Source organism: Spodoptera frugiperda, chromosome 22, assembly GCF_023101765.2.
Source record: "Spodoptera frugiperda isolate SF20-4 chromosome 22, AGI-APGP_CSIRO_Sfru_2.0, whole genome shotgun sequence".
In the NCBI taxonomy this organism is placed as follows: Eukaryota; Metazoa; Arthropoda; class Insecta; order Lepidoptera; family Noctuidae; genus Spodoptera; species Spodoptera frugiperda.
The window spans coordinates 7,124,294-7,146,594 of NC_064233.1; the positions used below are offsets into that span (position 1 = coordinate 7,124,294).

The window sequence follows — 22,301 nt, forward strand, 5'->3', positions numbered from 1 at the left end:
TTGCAGTAGGTAATTCAAATTCAAAGTCAAAAGCATTTGTTTGAACTAAACCATTATCTATCTATATATTATGGTGGTTTAGTTTAATAGTCTATCAGTCTGTCCGTCAGTGAAGCTAGCTGTAGTAAATTGTAGCTTCGAATAAAGAAGAATAAAGAAGAAACTCAGACTATGGAGTAGTAGTTCTTATCCGTAATCCATAATAATACATTACGGTGTTTGGTTTTTTAATTTTGGCAATTACTTACGTTGAATGAAAACGAAACCAGAGCGCGTTCGGCGCTATGATTGGTTGATTTATTCATCAGACAGCCAAACGCGCTCTCAGTTTCATTATTATTATATTATTTTATGGAACACGCTGTAAACGAGCCGACGTATCACCTGGTGGTAAGCCACCCATGGACACTTGAAACACCAGAGGCGTAACAAGTGCGTTACCGGCCTTTTAGGGGTTAGGAATTTAAGGGTTGTTGGGAAATCGGGGATTGGGAAGATTGGGAAGGGGGAATTGGGCCTCCGGTAACCTCACTCACACAACGCAAGCGTTTCAGTGAGGCCGTGGTATCACTCCAGTCGAGCGAGCCCACTCATTCGTACCGAAGCATGGCTCCCACACTTATTTACTTTAAACTTAATTTTGATTGATTACTTTTAACGTAAAGCAAACTCGTACTAAGGGTACAGAGTGCCGAACGCGCTCTCGTTTCGTTTTTGTTCAACGTAAACCAAACTCGTTCTACACTACTAACTCAAACTGCAAACTCGTACGACACAACGCAAAACAAACTGGTACTGGCGAAATGTGGCAGTTTAAGGAAATAGTAACATTATCTAGTAATCAAGAATCAGTATGACGTTACTTCATTTATCCTTAAGGAAAATCATTAAAATGGACGTCAGCTGGCTTTCCCAAGATTAACAAATTTAAATACATTATAGATTGACTGCCCGGTGGCTGGGCAACTGACTGCCGCACGACGGGTAGCGGGTTTGATTCCCGCACGGAGCAATTCTTTGTGTGATCCACAAATTGTTGTTCCGGGTCTGGGTGTCATATGTATGTGAACTTGTATGTTTGTAAACATCCACGACCCAGGAGGAAATTCTAGTGTGAGGCAACATTTAAAAAAAAAAGTTTGTTAAGATTAAGTGCCCAGTCGTCATGATATTTCCTTATAACTTAATAATGAATGCTTGGACTTAGGGGATTCCTAATTTACTGGGTTAGATATATAATGAATTAGACATTCATTACGTAGTATCATTTTCTAAGAAGAATATTCTGACATCAAGGGGTGATTCAAAAGTCGTTGTGATTAACATCTACCTACTTGTGACGACACATGACAAGTGACAGATGACAGAAGTCGCACATAGACTATCGACGAGCAAATCAACGGATGACGTCATAAAAATCTTACATCGCACATATGAAGTTTACATGCGAATAAACATGGATAGAAAATCCCAATGAACAACAGTTGGACAGAAAGCCCGCCAGGCATGATCACCTCGCCTGGTCGGAGGATCCTCCTTTTCTTAGGGAACTTTACTCTCCGATCTCTACTAACTAACTCGCCACTTGCATCCATTAGCTCCCCACGACTCCGGCGATATCATCGGTCCAACTAGCGGGTCTTTTTTTATTGGAAAACCCGCCACAACCTCCCAAATCGTAGCAACTCCTGTAAGCCTAGATCTATCTAATACCTCTGATCTACTGGATATTCTTGTCATAAAAGTCGAGTTCGTCCAGCCCATTTGGGCCTTTTTTTTGGTGACCGCGGCAACCTTCAAAAAGCGCCCAGCTTTTTGGGGAAAAAAGACTAGGGAGTGTGGGATTTTTACCTCACTAAAACCACCCCGGTGGCCACCCTCAACACCTGTAAGGGGCACGGGGTCCTCTTAATAGACCTGCTCCGGAGCCCCATGGTGCAACGCCTGTCACGGCACATCCCTAGGGAGACAAGTGTCTCCCATGAGCCTTGCTGTGCAAGTTGCACGGCTCCTTCTGGGCCTGCCGCGACGTCTGTGGACGTTGAGCGGGCTCCACTCAGTAGTGAGTTTTGCCCACCGCTCGTCCGACATGCGGCAGACGTGACCAGCCCAGTTCCACTTCAAGCTGGCGGCTTTATGACCGTAATAGTACTTAATAAGAAACTTAAATAACCTCTGAATTTTCCTCAAACTTCAACAAGTAGCAGGTAACAATTTTTAAAACTTGTCAAAAAGTCTCTATTTCGATGCAATAGAGTTGAAATTCTTTGAGCAAATGATTTTACCTTCGAAAGTAAATAAACTGCATTCACGAACAGGAAAATTGATAAGTCAATGTGCCACAGTACAATATAAAGAGTAGTTCAACTGTACACGGTCATTTGGAACTCCTTGCCGAAGTCTGTGTTTCCTGATGGGTATAACCTGGGTGTCTTCAAAGCCCGAGTGTTAGGTTGCTTATAGGCAGACGTGCTCCACCGTAGGCTTGCATCATCGCTTACCATCAGGTGAGATAGCGGCCAAACGTCGACCCATTAAATGTATAAAAAAGTTCAACTGTACAAGGTCATTTTATTAATTTCTCCATAATTTTTGAGGAAAAAAGTGCATTGAACTTTCACATAGTTCCAATGCACTTGTGATACCTCAGTGTTGCAAGTGTACTTAGGCTACGGTGTCTGTTTACCATAAGCGTGCTTTTTCACAGTAGGAACTCAGAGATGTGCTATGCTACGCTGCTGTGGATGCGTTTGGCTTCCACCAATCATATTCATTGGTACACATAGCTTAGCACTGGTGGGAACGGACTCAGCTAAGCTATGTTTTTTATATGGAAAAATGCGTGTTATGGATGGTCCCTACTATCGATATATCGCATACTCGAACTGCCCATCTTCCTTGCACAGCTACATAGTTTAGTATCAGTGGAAACGGTCACATAGGTTTCACAGCTTAGCTATTACGTCTTTGTAGCATAAGCTACATAACACATTTCTGGTGGAAATGCACTCTAAGGATAGGCGAAATTTTGTTGCTTTGCCATCACAAACCACTACATAATTATGAGGCCCTCTGGGCGGATGCTTGATGAGGAAGATTTTTAAGGTTACCGGGGCTCCAGTTTGAAGCAGGAGTAGGAACGGGGTGGTTTTTAGTCAGTAAGAGTCTGACAGCCTCTCACGCCTCACCAAGGGCATGAGGAGACATGATTAGCATGATTCCCCCCTCAAAAAGGGTCTGTAAATTATCTGTAGTATTTTAAATCTCGGTTCGATGACACTTCATAATAATCCCTAATTGACACGTGTAACTTTGGTTCCTTACCATATTATTTTACAATAAAATATAATATTTACTTTAAATAATATTTCATTATTTTACATAATTATTACAGCCGCTTGTAAAAATATTATGACAGCTGTAGCGTTTACCTACAGCACTGAATCCACTCGTGAGGGAGCCATGCTTCGGCACGAATGGTCCGGCTCGACCGGAGTGATACCACGGCCTCACAGAAAACCGACGTGAAACAACGCAAGTGTTATGTTTCGCCATATTATGATGAGTGAGGTTACCGGAGACCCAACCTTCGTCCCCAGCCTATAAAGACCACATCACATCAACAGCCTATTAAGTGGGCACCGCTGACCAATTGCCTCTTCTAGCACAGAGAAGGTTTGAGCATTAATTACCACGCTTGCCACGTATAACATTTCAACCCCTATATCTGTTTTCTTTTTAATTGTTCCATCCAAAGGTTGTCTGAAAGATATCACCATGGTGTGATAAGAACGCCCATTGTCCGCATATTACTTAAAATTTATGTAACCTAGGCTACTTTAATGTGTACAGTAAAGCATATATAAACAAATAAACAATTTCATCAAAATCGCCTCAATAGTTTCAACGAGATTGACGGACAAGCATCCAGACACCCAAACAAACAAACTTTCACATTTTTAATATAAGTGTGACAAGAACAAGACGTTCACTGATAAACATACGTCTGCATCTTTTATCAGGTCATTTTATTTACCGAACCCCAAATACTCCAAAATGCGACCACATTCAACATTGACTGCATTCTGAAGAGTTTAAACAACTTTTTGGGAACATAATTAGGTACTGTACGTCAAACTGTTTCGACATAAAAGTTGGAAACCGCATAAACTGGTCCGGATTTTTGGATCGTTCGATACATACGTACATACATACATACATACATACATACACACATACATACATACATACATACATACATACATACATACATACACACATATATACATACATACATACATATGTAATCTCTCGTCTGTCTCACATGGGGTAGGCAGAGACAATGGAACGCCAATTGCTACGAATCTTACATACCTATTTTGCTCCATCATCAGTTATTACATTTTCATCCGCGATATTCATATTTTCATAGCGATAGCTATCCGTTTAAAATCATCTATGTATTAATTATTATAAAAATATGTCGGGTTTTCCTTCCTGACGCTATAACTCCAAAACGCATGAACCGATTTCCACGGTTTTGCATTCGTTGGAAAGGTCTTGGGCTCCGTGAGGTTTATAGCAAAGAAAATACAAGAGAAAAGCAGGAAAACAAGGAAAATCATTGGTGGCGAAACGGAGTTCGCCGGGTTTGCTAGTATAGTATAAAATATGAAAATAATAATCGTGATATTTCGTGCACCTCTGCCTACCCCTTCGGGGATAAAAGGCGTGATGATACCTTATAGCTTTGTTGTGATATTACTAGTTGTAGGTAAACTATTGTTAGTTACCGTTTCGGTCCACGACTATAGATAATAAGTGCCCATAACTACTTATTTATATGCACTGGCACGTTTTGTCCCATGCATGTAGAAAAATAATAAGTAAATACATTGAAACTAATTGTTTTTATGAGTTAGAGAGCATTGGTTGATTTTATTACTGTTTATTTTATGACACTGTCTTTACTTGTGCTAAAAAGTTAAAGTTAAGGTACTTTTTATTATTTGTAAATAGTTACATATAATAATAATGTATTTTTTTACGTGGCGGAAATCATCCAATGACCTATCGCGCCTTGGGTGAGGCGAGAGAGAATTTCAGCATTTTACTGACTAAAAACCACTCCGTTCCTAGTCCTGCTTTTCGAACCGGAGCCTCATTAGTGTGCAGCTCCGACGTGAATTACCGTGTTGACTATGGGAATGTTTCGTTGTGTGAGTGAGGTTACCGAAGGCCCAATTAATCCCCGATTCCCCAATAACCCTTAAATTCCTAACCCACAAAAGGCCGGAAACACACTTGTAACGCCTCTGGTTTTCGGGCGGCGATTGCATACAATCAGGTGATCCGTCAGCTAGTTTACCGGCTTATACCACACAAAAAACAGATTGCATTTTCGTGAGAAGTCAATTTTTCTCTAAAAAAAGTGTAAAAATGAACAGTTTTTACCAATACTTCCGTGCCGGAGACTGAGAAGAGCCTCGTGTCGTGCCGATAATCAATGGAGCAATGAGGTCAATCGTTACGTAGCTGGTTACTCAAGTATTGTAACCTAGAACGTCTTCCCCAGCGGCCATGACCTCCGTCACGATTCAGTATGACCAGTGAATGGATGACGTGGAACGAATCATTTGTTAAAATTATCGTGATAGTAGGTAAAGATAGTTAGTGATGAGTTGATATTCGTAAAAATGTTTTGTTTCTAATCAAAAAAAATATTTCAATTAAAAAAAATAGATTAAAATACATACTAATTAATAAAAGACTGCACGGGCTTGGAAACCATCGCTGCTACGAAACGTGTAGCGGCGTCGGTTCGCACAAGCAATTCTTTGTGTCATCCACAAATTGTAGTTTCGGGTCTGGGTGTCATGTGTATTGGAAATTGTATGTATGTAAACACATTCACGACACAGGAGTAAATCCACAGAGTAAATCCTAATGGGGGGCAACGTTTTCCTGAAATCTCAGTAAGAGTAGACAGCCAGTGGCGCAGCGTAGTGGGGGCGGCAGGGGCGGCCCGCCCCGGGCGGCACTTTTTAGGGGGCGGCAAATTTTAAACAATAAATAATAAAAATATTTTGTAAATATTTCAACCATTTTATATTTTTTTCGCAACTAGAGATCGGAGAAAGTAGTTATAGTGGGGATGGAACCTTTAACGAGTGGTCCTGCCCCGAGATCAACCTTTAGATAGAGTCGATTGTACAAATTTGGACCGAATAAAATGAGCTTACTCTTTAGGCGTAGTCCCGAAATCATGGAAGACGGCCTTGGTCCATCCGATCCCTAAACAAAAACCGGCCAAGTGCGAGTCGGACTCGCCCATGAAGGATTCCGTAACAGCAAGTAGATGACATAATATTAAAGTTGTAAAATAACTTGGTTTTACATAGTGTTTGTAAGAACGACAAAGTTATATTTGCGGTTTTTGAAAATGTTTTATTTCTTAAAAACTAATAATGATATCTGGTTCAAACCAATTTTCGTTGTTAGTTTCTATTGAAATCTAGAGCATATATTTATTTTTGTTTTCTCCTTCTCTTATTTTAAAAGTTAGAGGGGGGGGACTCTCATTTTTCCACTTTAGAAGCGTCTAACTTTCAAACGGTTAATTTTGACGAAAAATGGTTTTAAGAACCTTAATGTCTTTTTTAAAGACCTATCCATAGACACCCATTATGGATATGTTAGCTGAATTTTTTTATTTTTGAATCAGTTCCATGTATGGAGTGCCCCCTTTTAATTTTTAAATTTATTAATTTTTATTCAAAATTCGAATAGCGTTTACCGAAATACATCAACCTTCAAAGCTTCAACTATGTAGGCCTAACAGTTTCGGAAATAAATGGCTGTGACATACGGACGGACGGACGGACGGACAGACAGACAGACAGACATGACGAATCTATAATGGTTCCGTTTTTTGCCATTTGGCTACGGAACCCTAAAAAGGCGATAGAACAAATCCGTCCAACTACAGACCGATAGCCATAACTTCTCTCTTCTCGAAAATAATGGAATCCATTATTAGCCCGCTCTTGCGGTACCTACCTAGAGGATCACCAGCTACTCAGTGACCAGCAATACGGTTTTCGTAAAGGTCGATGGGCTGGGGATCTTCTGGTTTACCTGACACATCGTTGGGCACAGGCGATCGAATCTAAGGGGGAAGCGTTGGTAGTTAGCTTGGACGTGGCGAAAGCCTTCGACCGGGTTTGGCATAAAGCGCTTCTTTCGAAGCTTTCTTCCTATGGTCTTCCCGAGAAATTGTACGAATGGGTCTACTGCTTCCTTGCAGACAGAAGCATTAAGGTCGTTGTCGACGGGGAATGCTCCGACTCTCTGTCTGTAAACGCAGGTGTCCCTCAAGGCTGCGTGCTATCACCTACCTTGTTCCTCCTCCATATCAATGATATGTTGCAAATCAGCAGCATTCATTGTTATGCGGATGACAGTACAGGTGATGCCTATTATACCGGCCGCGCTAACATTTCTCGGGAAAACGTCATCGAGAACCGAAACAGACTTGTGTCTGAAATCGAGACTTCTTTGCGGAGAATCTCAGATTGGGGTGAACTTACTTTGTTCCAGTTTAACCCTACTAAGACACAGGTCGGCGTGTTTAGCCCGGTATTAGAATTGGGATACTTGGCATCAACATTTCGAGCGACGTCCATATCCGTGGCCATCTAGAGGATAAGGCTAAATTATCCTCGAAAAAGCTTGGTGTGCTCAACAGATCAAGGCAGTATTTCACTCCAGCCCATCGCCTGCTTCTATATAAGGCGCAGGTTCGGCCCCATATGGAATACTAGTCTCATCTGTGGGCGGGGGCACCCCAGTACCAGGTTCATCCTCTGGACCGCGTTCAGCGGCGTGCGAATCGGATTGTTGAGTAGCAGGAAATTTAAAACCGACTTGACACTTTGGCAATGCGTGGAGATGTAGCTTCGTTGTACATTATATCGCCTATACCACGGGGAGTGCTCTGATTCATGACTGTTCTCGCCGAAAAGTTCTCTAATATGAATGTATGTAATGTGTAGTATACATTAAATTAAAATACCTAAATAAGGGGGCGGCAAAATTGTCTTCCGCCCCGGGCGGCCGACACTCACGCTACGCCACTGTAGACAGCAGGACTTTTCATGCTTGCGCAAGTCATAAGAGGGCACCCTAGAGGACCATACTAAGACAAGATAGGTGATTTATTGCGAAATTGCGAAAATGTCGAAATTAGACTCGTTAATCGACGAGTATGCATGAAGAGACTGATTAATGTGGATGAAGCAAAAGAGATATGCCAGAATAAAAAGTGTTTAGTCAAGTTGGTTAACAGCCTGACACTCTCTCTTTTCTCGCCCAAGACAGGAGAAATCATTGGATGGTTATCCCTTTCAAAAATATATATTTGACATGTAACGGTATACAGTTGAAAGTCTGCATCTAGATATATTCTTAGCCTTCCGGGAAGTAGTCTAGTGATAAAATATCTAAATTTTAATAATTACATTTTTTATCTTTCGATTTCCTTTCGATATCTTCTAACGGCCGAAATAAATATCTGAGCTGAATTTAACGCATGCAGCCTACGAAGAACGATAGGCGGATTTGTATGAGTGCGTGACGTAGGGTTGCCTACTGTACTATACAATGTAGTATTGTGCTATTTTTCGGGGCTTTCTAATACTATATAGTGTTATCCGAAGCTGCGGACTACATAGCATTTTTACCGGGGACTCCGTTAAACCGTACAAAAGCAGGAGTATGAACGGGGTGGTTTTTTGTCATGAAGAGTCTAACACTCGTTTTTAAGGGGGGACCCCTTAAAAAAAACTATGTAATGTCGAAGAAAACCTTTAATGGATGGTTTTTTTAAGGGGTAAAATCATCCAATGACTGCTCTCGCCTTGGGCGAGGCGAGAGGGAGTGTCAGATTCTTACTGACTATAAACCACCCCGTTCCTACTCCTGCTTTTCGAGCAGGAGCCCCGGTAAACCCGCTAGGTAGTCCGCAGCTCCGGATCAGGCATCAGCCCTACTGGGCCCCATCTGTGGTGGTCTGATGGCTCTTTGAGTACGGGTATGCCACGATGCTAGCATACCTCTTTCATTTCATTAACATCAATCAATCATCGTGATTTCTACATATCCCTCGGGGAATACCAAACTATTGCATTAAAACCTAATTAAACATTTTTTTTACATATTATCTTCTTGTTTATCTAATAAGTCAACGATATGATAAAAGTAGTTCACATACCTATGTATGTATATCTACGGATATCGCACGCATTTTTACATATATTATGTATATCTCACCAAATATTTTAATTGTTTTATTGCCTTAAAAGGTATAATTTGTTTATGAAATGACTAGGTACCCGCTCTGATGTTTTTTGATCAGATGTTTTATAACCTTTCTGGACAAATGGACTGTCGAACACAAAAAAACGTATTCGGATCAGTACGCACGAGTGTGGTTCTGGTCGGACGGCGAGCTACCCTTGCTCACCTTCCGCAGACTCGCATTTACGGTGGCAGGAAAACGTCGCGCGACTGAGCCGTGCCTTTTTGCCGTTGCCGTTGGTTCTCTCCGCGCTAGCACCTTCCTTAGCTAGCATGACTGCTTTGAAGAAGGTGGAGACGGCATCCCAGTCCCCTTCGCTCCGCACCATGGCCAATACCGGACATGAGAGGCCGCCGTCGCAATGAAGTACTTGCCTTGGGCGCTCTCTAAGCATAATCTGCCTCAGTCCAGTAGTGAAATTGTATTATTTTTTTGTAACGCGATGGAAATCCTCATTGACTTTCCACGTTGTGGGGACGACGAGGAGGCGTGCTGAACTCTTACCGGTTAAAACCTTGTTCCTTCACTGCCTGTAGCCGTGGTCCGGGTTACCCTTTTTTTTTAATGGGACAAGCCCGCCACAACCTCCCATACCGCTGCAACTAGATACAACCATGAAAACACCGGAATACTGAAGTGCGGCGCGTCCCAGGGACATGAATAATTGTCTTGGATCCCGCAACGAAACAAATCAGAAGATATTATTAGAGGAGAAGAAAAAGATAACGATAGTTTCCAAGTTACCCTTGCGGATTCACTGCACCCGGCAGGCTTTAATGTACCGCTACGTTTGCGGCAGGTCCCAACCACGTTAGCGGCCCTGGGGGCTGCTTTCCTTCCTCGAATGGCGCACGGTGAACACTACGCTAACGCCTACTCCCGCATATACAGCAGACGTCTGACTCCCCAAGTCAGGAGTGAAATAGTCTGTATAAATTTTAGAGGTATTCCTCGAAGCGCAACTGTTTTGAAGCGCACCTCTCCAAGCGCACCTATTTTATTCCTCGAAGCGCACCCGTTAGTTGCGCTTCAAGGAACTATTAAAAATATTAATTTTTATTTCCTCGAAGCGCACCTATGTTTTATTTTCGACTAGAGAGGGGATGCTAACTGAAACTATCGATAATAAGATATCGATAATCTGATACACGTAGCGCTATCTATGACCAAATAAGGTTAAACCTTTAAAAATAGTTTCTTGTCGATGTATGACATCGCTAAATGAAATGTTCCGCTTGAAACCGCCAATCAACGACTTTTATTAGTTATTTTATACAATATTCAAGAACTCTGTACTCGTCGACCATAGATTCTTATTTTTTTTAATAATGATCCTAATAAGTGGACAAAGACCTCAACCGAAAGTATTAGTATATTACGTACACTTTTTAATTTGTGACAATATGGAGCAGTGTATACATATGCGCGCACGCACACACATACACACACAGACAGACAAGCCGTAGCCATTTTGTGCGGGAACTGGTGGATGATATTCATGAAGAATCCATGTCTACCTTGGACCCTCTTCCCGAGCTTTATAAAAGAAAATTGAACAATTTACTTGACCAGGGAATTAATTTGTCACGCGAAATACCAGGATTTAAAAATATTAAAACTCCTATCAAGCTGAAATCCATCGAGTCGTTCAGGCTATAAAGTGAACAATATTCGCATTTGATGCCAAAAATCTGCTACTTTGTATTTTTTTGTATTTGGATATATCTAGTGTCACTTTCACAGTAAATACGAATCAAACGACTCCTATCAAGCTGAAATCCATCGAGTCGTTCAGGCTAGAGAGTGAGCAATATTCGAATTTGGCGCCAAAAATCCGCTACTTTGTATTTTTTTTATATTTTGATATATCTAGTGTCACTCTCACAGTAAATACGAATCAAACGACTCCTATCAAGCTGAAATCCATCGAGTCGTTCAGGCTAGAGAGTGAGCAATATTCGAATTTGGCGCCAAAAATCCACCATTTTGTTTTTTTTATTATTTTGATATATCCAGTGTCACTCTACAGTAAATACGAATCTAACGAGACCTCTTAAGCCAAAATCCATCAAGCCGTTTAGGCTGCAGAGCGTGCCAAACAATTATACATACATACATACATACATACATACTCTCGAAAAACATAACCCTCCTTCTGGCGCTGTCGGGTAAAAAAATAACAATCTATGGTCGACGAGTACAGAGTTCTTGAATATTGTATAAAATAACTAATAAAAGTCGTTGATTGGCGGTTTCAAGCGGAACATTTCATTTTGCGATGTCATACATCGACAAGAAACTATTTTTAAAGGTTTAACCTTATTTGGTCATAGATAGCGCTACGTGTATCAGATTATCGATATCTTATTATCGATAGTTTCAGTTAGCATCCCCTCTCTAGTCGAAAATAAAACATAGGTGCGCTTCGAGGAAATAAAAATTAATATTTTTAATAGTTCCTTGAAGCGCAACTAACGGGTGCGCTTCGAGGAATAAAATAGGTGCGCTTGGAGAGGTGCGCTTCAAAACAGTTGCGCTTCGAGGAATACCTCAAATTTTATTGTAACTTTCGTGAGACATACTAAATTAATTATTATGTCATCGGCTTACTCACGTAACTGTTTGACGAGGAACTCGACTAGTTTCAAGCCATCCTAGAGGTTCATATTCATGAGCAGCATTCCGCGACACACGACGTGGCGATTGTCGCGCTGCTACTTGCAGAGTAGCTGAACCTAGTCGAGTTCTCTGTATAAACCCGACCACATAATAGAACACGGTACGCCCAGTAATCATGCATCCACTGCACACGAGCCGATCACATTATATATTATTAAAGTACCTAATATTTATCTTAATATTAAAATCATATGCAATTACATTTTAATCTGGATGTATTTTGGAATGCAGCTCAATGGCAGCCGATAATTAGGTAGCAGTACTTATTAAAAACAATGTGATACTTTAATTCCTTTGTGCAATAATAATATAATACCTTCAGAAGGCTATCCGCTATATAGCCTTCTGAAGTTATTAAGGGTATAAGTTAAAAAGTGTGGGAGAGCCATGCTTCGGCATGAATGGGCCGGCTCGACCGGAGTGATACCACGGCCTCACAGAAAACCGACGTGAAACAACGCTTGCGTTGTGTTTCGTTGTTACCGTGGCTTTGGCTCGAAGCACAAGTACGAACGGGCTGGTATTTAGTCAGTAAGAGTCTCACACTCTCTTGCCTCACCCGGGAAGAAGTCATTGGTTAATTTCTCCTCCTCAAAAAAAAAGCAATGTTTCCTTGCGATAATTTTTCTTAACGTTTTTTCTATGGTATAAGCCGTTAAACGAGTAGACGGTATACGGTCTCCTGATGGTAAGTAATCGCCGCCGCCCATGGACATCCGAAATACTAGAGGCATTTGGGTGTTAGGAATTTAATAGTTATTGGGGAATCGGGAATTGTTCGGATTGGGAAGGGCTTCCGGTAACCTCACTCATATCGCAAGCGTTGTTCCACGTCAGTTTTATGTGAGAGCGTGGTATCACATTATCAATTCGTATTGAGCAAGCGTAGTAATTCATGCTCAGACCTTCTCCGTGTGAGAAGAGGCTTTGGTCAGCAGTGGCCACTTATAGGCTGTTGATGTGTATCACATTGACTTTGAAACATGTCCGGGCGTTGGGTATCGCGCGACGATCTCCGGCCACCGTAAGTGCGGGTCTGCGGACGGCGAGCAAGGGTAGCTCGCTGCCCAACCAGATCCAGAGCCGTGCGTGCGACGCGTCACGTTCCGCGCGCGCCTCAAAGAGCCATCATATCGCCACAGATGGGGCCCAGTAGGGCTGATGCCGACCTGGAGCTGCGGACTGCTTAGCAGGTTACCGGGGCTCCGGCTCGAAAAGCAGGAGTAGGAACGGGGTGGTTTTTAGTCAGTAAGAGTCTGACACTCCCTCTCGCCTCGCCCTGGCGAGAAAAGTCATTGAATGATTTTCCCCCCTAAAAAAACACCTATATACTACCTGATTATGTAGTATGTATACATACAACGCTATCTTATTTAAATTATATGTTATCTGTGTACATACTACATTGTTTTGCAGTCTCCGTCGCGATTTAGAGAGCGCGATACGTTTCTATTATTCTTTGAAAAAATATACATATTATTTTTTTTATATACATATAATTTTATCTAAGTAAAATAATATGCCTGCTTAATATATAAGATATTTTTATAATATAATTGAATAGTTAATTCGTTTTCTAAAAGTGTTCATGGATTAGTCTTGTTTTCTAATATAAGGATTATTTTTTATAATGAAACTAAACAGTGGTATGTATTCGAATTTGTTTTTTTATTCTCTATATTCACCAGATATTATTATGTAGTTTGTTTATATAATACTAGCGTCCCGCCCCAGCTTCGCATGTGTGCAATGGTGATATATTATGCATGTATTATACATATAAACCTTCCTCTTAAATCACTCTATCTATTAAAAAAACTGCATCAAAATCCGTTGCGTAGTTTTAAAGATTTAAGCATATAAAGGGACATAGGCCAGAGAAAGCGACTTTGTTTTAATACTATGTAGTGATGTGCAAAAACCTGGTCGACGTATCTCGTGACCAGATGGCTTTTTTTTTTGAGGGGGCAAAATCATGCAATGACTTCTCCCACCTTGGGCGAGGCGAGAGGGAGTGTCAGACTCTTACTGACTAAAAACCACCCCGTTCCTTTTCCTGCTTTTCGAGCCGGAGCCCCGGTAAACCCGCTAGGTAGTCCGCAGCTCCGGATCGGGCATCAGCCCTGCTGGGCCCCATCTGTGGTGGTCTGGCTCTGGTCGGGCGGCGAGCTACCCTTGCTCGCCGTCCGCAGACCCGCACTTACGGTGGCCGGAGATCGTCACGCGAACTTGGCAATGCTGCCAGTCTTCTGGGCACTTTTCCCTATTGACGTCGATGCGGACAATTACTTTTTATTTTTTAGTTTTTATGTTTTATAGTTCAGTTGTAAATATTGTGTTGTAAAATTGATTTATTATTTACAACCTTATGAGATATTTTTTACTAACAATAAAAACTAAAAACTACAGAAAACGAGGACTTATTTTTTTTTTATTTGTATTAATTAAATAAGAGAATATCAAGCTAAGGGCCGTAGAGAAGAATTTCCGGATCGACCAATGTCGTTCAGATGTATTGTGCAAACAAAATGAAAAATCTTAACTTTTTAATAAGTAATTTTTATCGCTTTTTGTGGACTATCCGTCCGGACTAAATTGAAAAACAGCATATTGACTTTCTCTATTATGTTAAGGTATAAAAAAACAAAACCATCCGAAAGAAGAAATTCCGAAAGAAAGCGATAATATATTTTCAAACAACTTTCTCCAACATAGACAGTGATTTTGCTGAAAAACTAGATGTATATGATGTGCAGATGATCTGCACAGTTACCGCTGGGCAACTGGCTGCCATATAACGGGTCCGATTTCCAAATATAGCAACTCTTTGTATGATCCACAAATTGTTGTTCCGGGTCTAGGTATCATGTGTATGTGAAATTGTATGATTTACACAAGGTCAATAACTCCTAAACCGATGCAAGTCAGTGCTGACCCAAAAAAACTATTTAGTTACCTAAACTGATTTGAAGTTAGTATATGTAGTATGGTATGAAGTCTTGGGTTCTTAAATACATTATCTTTTTTACGGTCATTCTCCAGTTCGATGTCTGTTGCCTATTTTTCAATGATTATATGATTCCGACTCAAAGCAGGAGTAGGATATGGATAGGTTTTAATGAGTCTGACACTCTCTCTCACCTCACCCAATGCGGGAGAAGTCATTGGATGATTTCCCCCTCAAAGAAGAAGATCCCTTTAATCTTCCAATTGGATCCTACATCTCCCATCGTCTCACTTTAGTCAATTCTAACCAAGTGGAAATATTAGATTTTTCTTCTCCTCTAATAATATAATCAATTTTTTTTCGTTACGGGATCCAAGACAGTTATTCATGTCCCTGGGACGCGCCGGACTTCAATGTTCCGGTGTTTTCATGGTTGTATCTACTGTAGATCCTGGTGCACAGGAGTTGCAGCGGTTTTGGGAGATTGTGGCGGACTTGTCCCAATAAATGGAGTTTATTGCTCGTTCTTCTCCATTCGAAGCTACCTACACTTTGGAATGAGCACCTAGCTTCACTGACACACAGACTGGCGGACAATTCAATTTGACGTTTCAAAAGTGCCTAATTTCGGATTAATTGAAATAAATGCTTTGACTTATTTAAACAATGTTACCAATTAATATGTAAGTAGATCAAGTACTTTTGCGCTGCCCAAAAGGGCCTATAGTTGGAACATATTATTATAAAACTGTAGACCAAATTGTACACTATGTATACATTAAAGTGATTTGATTTGACTTTGAAAAAATTTCTAACCAAATTATTCTTTTGTTACAGATACATAAAATGGTGAGAGAGAGAAAGACACAGCTCTTCTTCAAGCAGAATTTGTGACAGTTAAAAACGGAGTTTAAATAAAACAGTTAAATTGTCCACCGTTTTAGTTAAAACAGTGGTTCAGTGATATTAGTTGTAGTTAGTTACAAATAATTCAAGATGGATAACTCGGATCCCGAAGCGAAATTGAATGAGGTAAGATTGTTGTTTTAATTCCTAATTTGCTACTTCTTTTATGGTATAAGCCGATAAACGAGCAGACGGAACATCTGATGGTAAGCAATCGCCGCCGCCCATGGACACTCGAAACACCAGTGGTGTTCTAAGGGGTTAGGAGTTCTTAGGGAATCAGGGATTGGGAAATTGGGAACGCTTGCGTTGTATGAGGAAGGTTACCGTTGTATCACGATAGTTTTCTGTGAGGCCGTGGCATCACTCCGGTGGAGCCGGTCCATTCGTGCCGAAGCATGGCGAGCCCACAACAGGGATCTTAAACCTTCGGACCACCACAACATCACTTTCTGGCCATCACGACATCCTTCAGATTGATCCAGTATAATGAGGATCAGGAATCTTAGTCATATAATATAATATATCTTAAAAACATTAACATATTTTAATAATTAATACCTAATTGATAACTTAGATTACCTAGATTATATCAAATGCGAGATAATTGTAAATTACCATATACCGGAATCGAACTGATTCCATCATTTAGGTACCTAGATAACAATGTTTTTGTTTTCGGGGCATAACAGTCAATGTGTCCCTTTGACAAATATCAGCCGAGAGACGTCCACTGCTGAACAAAGGCCTCCCCCTTAGTCCTCCACGTAGAACGACAAGCCGCCACCTGCATCCACTGGCTCCCCGCCACTCTGACGATGTCGTCAGTCCACCTAGCGGGTGGTAGATTCTTATGATGGATTACCGATAAAAAATAGATCATAGATCTACTAATTTGAATTACAAGACTTTATCAAGACTAAAGTCAAAAAAATCCCCTACACCCGGAAACATAGAAAGCACATGTTTTATGGTATAAGCCGGTAAACGAGCAGACGGATCACCTGATGGTAAGCAATTGCTGCCGCCCATGAACGCCCGAAACACCAGAGGCGTTGAAGGCCTTTTGAGGACTAGGAATTTAAGGGTTGTTGGGGAATCAGGGAATGGGAAGATCATACGACGAAACACAACGCGAGCGTTGTATCACGTTACGATTTTCTGTGATGCCGTGATATCACTCCGGTCAAGCCGGTCTATTCGTGCCGAAGCATGGCTCTCCCACACTTAGCGCTCTAAGCATTACACTTCATAGACGCCCTTAATTTTTATGACACTCTTTGGACGGTTGCCCATAAAGTATATCCTGTATATCCTGCTGCCCTAGGCAGTTGCCAATTTTCCTAAGGATAATACCGCCCTGCTAATACGATGAAGAAGAGCAGTGTAGTCAGAAAAGCATTCTGCTCTACACTCGCCTCCGGAGCTGTGGACTACCTAGCGGGTTTACCGGGGCTCCGGTTCGAAAAGCAGGAGTAGGAACGGGGTGGTTTTTAGTCAGTAAGAGTCTGACACTCCCTCTCGCCTCGCCCAATGCGAGAGAACCAACTGAATGATTACCCCACCTCAAAAAAAAACTACACTCGCCACAGGTTTTCCGAAAGAACCAATTAATATTAAACAAGGAAAAACAATAACGAATGCAATCACAATCGTTATGTTTGATTGGTTTTATAATGAAGTACAGACGGACGTGATTAAATCAGTTCATGTATTGCCTGTAGTGTAGCAGTCTTTTCAATTTGTTGCGTCTGAAAGCAAGCTCTAAAGCATCTCATGTGCATCTTGACTACAAATTTATGTACGCAGATGACTTATGTTTGTGCCCAGAGTCCACGGTAAGTCTCTAATAGCTGACAACACAAGTGTGGGAGAGCCATGCTTCGGCACGAATGGGCCGGCTCGACCGGAGTGATACCACGGCCTCACCGAAAACCAACGTAAAACAACACTTGTGTGTCGTTTTGTGAGTGAGGTTACCGAAGGCCCAATTACCTCCTTCCCAATCTTCCCAAGCCCCGATTCCCCAACAACCCTTAAATTCCTAACTCCAAAAGGCCGACAACGCACTTGTAACGCCTCTGGTGTTTCAAGTGTCCATGGGCGGCGACGATTGCTCACCATCAGGTGATACGTACGTCAAAAAAAACAGTTTGTTGCAAATCTTCACGAGTAGTGGACGGCAAGGACAGAAGCAATGTCTTTGGACGTTCAGGGTCGTGTGGTGCTTTAAAGGATGCCTTTGTCCATCCCTCGAAGGGCCGTCCAAAAGCGCACGCCACTGGTATTTCGAGTACAATGGGCGGTGGCGATTGCTTACCATCAGATCCGTCTGCTTGTATAACATAAAAAAATCATCTTCGCAATATCTGTTGACTAGGTCGATGAAGCATAATATATGTATATATCAGTAGGAACACAATAAATTATGTTTATATAACAATCGATGATGGTACGTACGCACTCGTTTGTTGTTTATAAACAAAAGTTACTTTAGTAAACAACTTTTGTTATAGCGAAACAATGAGACAAGATCAATTATTATTATTATTAAATACTAGCTTAGCTTCTGCCGGCTGCTTCATCCGCGTTCCCGTTGAATGAAAAGTAGCCTATGTGTTATTTCAGACCATAATCTACCCCTGTTCCAAATTTTATCTCAATCCCTTCAGCCGTTTTGACGTTATTGAGTAACAAACATACAGACAAATATGCACTTGTAACGCCTCTGGTGTTTCGGGTGCCTGTGGACGGCGATTGCTTACCATCAGGTGCACCGCCAGCTTGTTTACTGGTTTATAGCATAAAATAAAAGATTTTTTGTGAGGCAAAGGCTAACCACACCGGGACCCTATAAAAAAGAAAAAAATCCGACTTTATTTAAAGTAGGTACTTAATTTATATATTACTCCTGATTCAGCCGTTTTGACGTGATTAAGTAACAAACATTCACATAAAGACATAACTTTCATATTTATAATTTATTAAATAGTTACAGTAACGTAAACATATTTATGTTTTAGCGGCCGGAGACGAATGAGGTGTCGATAGATGATGGCAAGAAGAACGGAGTCAATGGTGGAGTAAGTATTCTTCTGTCTATATATACGTGACGTCTTTCATCCCCGAAGGGGTAGACAGAGGTGCACATTACGGCACGTAATGCCGCTATACAATGTACATCAACTTTTCACCATTTGTGTTATAAGTCCCATGTAATAAGGGGTGAGCCTATTGCCATATACTGGGCACATTTCCAGACTCCGTGAGAAATTGTCGAAAATCCAAAAAACCCCAGTAATACTTTGCCCGAACAAGGGATCATAATAACAAAACAACAAAATTTCATTAGAACGTGCGTGTGAAATTCCACAATACCTATTAGTCTTCCGATAACGCGAGCGCGGGCACCTCGGTGTTAACAGCTGATCCAAATATCATCTACCTACATTGATGAAATTTTGTTGTTTTGTTATTATGATTCCTCGTTCAATAAAAATAAAACTAATGAGTATACAAAAAAGGTTTCTTTGAGAAAGTTGTTTGTAATCATGAGTACAATCACGTGTTTAAATATCGTTCACTAATTACCAGTCACCCTATATATGTATAGCTTCATATGAACCAATCTAAATCAAAAGGGAAAAATGAGCTGACGACTTAAGAATGGTAAATATACACGGTGTAACAAAAAGGGGGTATACATATCAAGTGCACGGTTTCTAGGTCACGGTTTTTAAAACTCCGAACCGAACATCAAAATAAGGTAGATACAGGTACTAGGTGATCAGATTTACAGAAGAAATGTTTCGTAATTAGCAAGTGACCCCTGTAGTGTTGTGATACGTTTGTATGATGATTTTTTTTTTAAACGTATTTTAAGCTGAAACTTTGTGTAGAAATTCTATTCAACCTGTATTCATCAGGGCTTCTTGATGTATATGGGTATTTTGTTACACGTTGTATATGTATAGCTTCATAGGAAGCAATTTTGCTCAAAAGGGAAAATGAGCAGACGACATAAAACATAGTAAAAATTACCTGTTTCTCTTTTTTTTAGCCCGTAGCTCATGAGTACCTGGACTATGAGCCATCAGGCTGGTTGGAGACCACCCTGTTGAGGGTAGGAAGCTCCACAGATGACTTCATCAAACAGAACCGATCAGTCATGAAGACGGTCACGCTGTTCGCATTAAATGGACTCGTCATCGGGTTCTTCTTCGGAAGTCTTTATCATTATTTAACTTATGGTGAGTGGATGGTAATACATTTTTATATGTGACTAGCAAACCCGGCGAACTCAGTTTCGCCACCACTGATTATCCGGTTTCCTGATTTTGTCTTGAAATATTTCCTGGATTTTCTTTGCTATAAACCTCGCGGAGCCCGAGCCCTTTCCAACGAAAGCAAAATCGTGGAAATCGGTTCGTTCGTTCTGGAGTCAGGAAGGAAAACCCGACTTATTTTTATATTATAGATTAGCTGAAGAATACGTTACGTTTTTTACTGGATACATATCGGTGAGTGTGCGGGGGAAACACAACTTGTTTACCCCTAGTCCTTTCCATCATCGAATCACAACACAATCGGCGAAGCGCTACCACCGCTTCGTGGTAGAAATTCCACCCACTCGCACGAAACTTCCTTATACGAACTGCTAAGGGAGTAGAACTCCTTGCCGGAGTCTGTGTTCCCTGATGGGTATAACCTGCGTGTCTTCAAAGCCCTAGTGAATAGGTTGCTTATGGGCAGACGTCCTCCAATCGCTTACCATCAGGCGAGATAGCAGCCAAACGTCAATCCATCAAATGTTAACCAATCGACGACTGAAATGATTTTTGGAGCCCATAAAACAGTTGTTGTTTAAATTAAGGCGCGGGCCTACAACGGCGCATTTTAGCGGCGTATATTAATTTGTTTGAAAACGTGGGTCAACGTTTCCACTGGAGTACAAGAATATGACCCACGACTATGTATTTTATCACCGCCTATTACAGCCTATTTGATCGCCTTAAAACTGACGCTAAACTTTTTTTTCACAGTCAACGAGCCCCTGGAGCTGTGCCATGGCTTCGGCAGCCTCATAGCGTTCCTGGGCATCATATACTTCTTCATCATATACTTCGTGGTGGTGAAGAGGTTGATAGGCGCCTGGTTCGAGAGGACGGTGTGGGACAGAGTTGCAAAGGTCTTTAGTAAACTATGGACTATGATGTGAGTACAATTCATTTACTATTAGGTACTACTTTCTGTCATTGGCTTTGTCCGCGTTCCTGGGATAAAAAAACCCCTATTCTAGATTGTAATTATTCTATCTAGTTCTGTGCTTGATCGCTGTCAAATGAGTTGAATGCACCACAGTGCTGGACAACTAGATGTCGCACAACGTGCAAATGATGCTTAAATAAATCGAAAGTGATCCACATTTTTTTTGTTTCGAGGTTAAGTGTCATGTTTGTAAACGCATTCACGACACAGGAGAAATTCCTAGTGTGGGGTAAAGTTTGTGGAAACCCTGGAAAAAAGGAAACCAGTAATTCATTAATCGGCTTGCGATGTGAGACACCTTGGGTAGGGGGGTAGGCACAGATGGGGCCCAGTAGGGCTGATGTCTAATACTTACAGTAGGGCCGATGGCTCCGGCTCGAAAAGCAGGAGTAGAAAAGGGGTGGTTTTTAGTCAGTAAGATTCTAACACTGCCTCTCGTATCGTTCAAGCTGGGAGAAATCATTGGATGATTTTCCCGCTTCAAAAAAAGGGGGAGTAGTAGGAATGGTGCGGTAACAAGTGACAAATACCCATGACACTCCTCTTTCAATCACACTACTGCCAAACTATTTTTAAACTACAGGCACGTCTTATGTTTATTTAATCTTTCAGCAATTAAAATCTTCAATTAAAGATCCCGTGCGCAAAACATCTAACGTTAATAAACTTCTCAGAATTGATAGGTCGGTCAACGAGTTTAAATTGTTCATTAAAACGTTGTATCAACTGCTTTAGTATAATAATTGGAATTAAACCAATCAAATGTATGGATGTAGCTCATGACACTCAACGGTCATTGGCTTGACCGTGAAATTCATGGTATATTTCGTGATTGGTTTACTGATGAAAAGATATTCGTTTTAGTCCATAAAAGGATGATTTTTCGTGAAAGTTTCTGTTCCAAGTTCCAAATCTTAGTCCGTTCAGACTTATTCTTTATTAAACATGGTGACAACATTAAGATTTTCACCTGTGTCGTGGGTGCATTTACAAACATACAAGTTCACATACACATCACACCTAGACCTGAAACAACAATTTGTGGATCACACAAAGAGTTGCTCCGTGCGGGAATGGAACACGCGACACGTTTCGCGGCAGTCAGTTGCTCAGCCACCGTACCAACCTTGCAGCCAAAAATTT

The 22,301-nt window shown here is 41.1% G+C and overlaps 1 protein-coding gene across 1 annotated transcript in view; it reads left to right on the forward strand.

Moving 5' to 3' along the window:
* The window catches only part of LOC118279642 (sodium/nucleoside cotransporter 2-like), a 39,418-nt gene that overhangs the window by 6,780 nt on the left and 10,337 nt on the right, over window positions 1-22,301 (forward strand). The window contains exons 2-5 of the mRNA XM_050702637.1: window positions 15,822-16,016; window positions 18,914-18,973; window positions 19,951-20,140; window positions 20,933-21,104. Coding sequence (XP_050558594.1) covers window positions 15,981-16,016; window positions 18,914-18,973; window positions 19,951-20,140; window positions 20,933-21,104 — 458 coding nt within the window. The 5' untranslated portion in view covers window positions 15,822-15,980. The remainder of the gene's footprint in view (window positions 1-15,821; window positions 16,017-18,913; window positions 18,974-19,950; window positions 20,141-20,932; window positions 21,105-22,301) is intronic.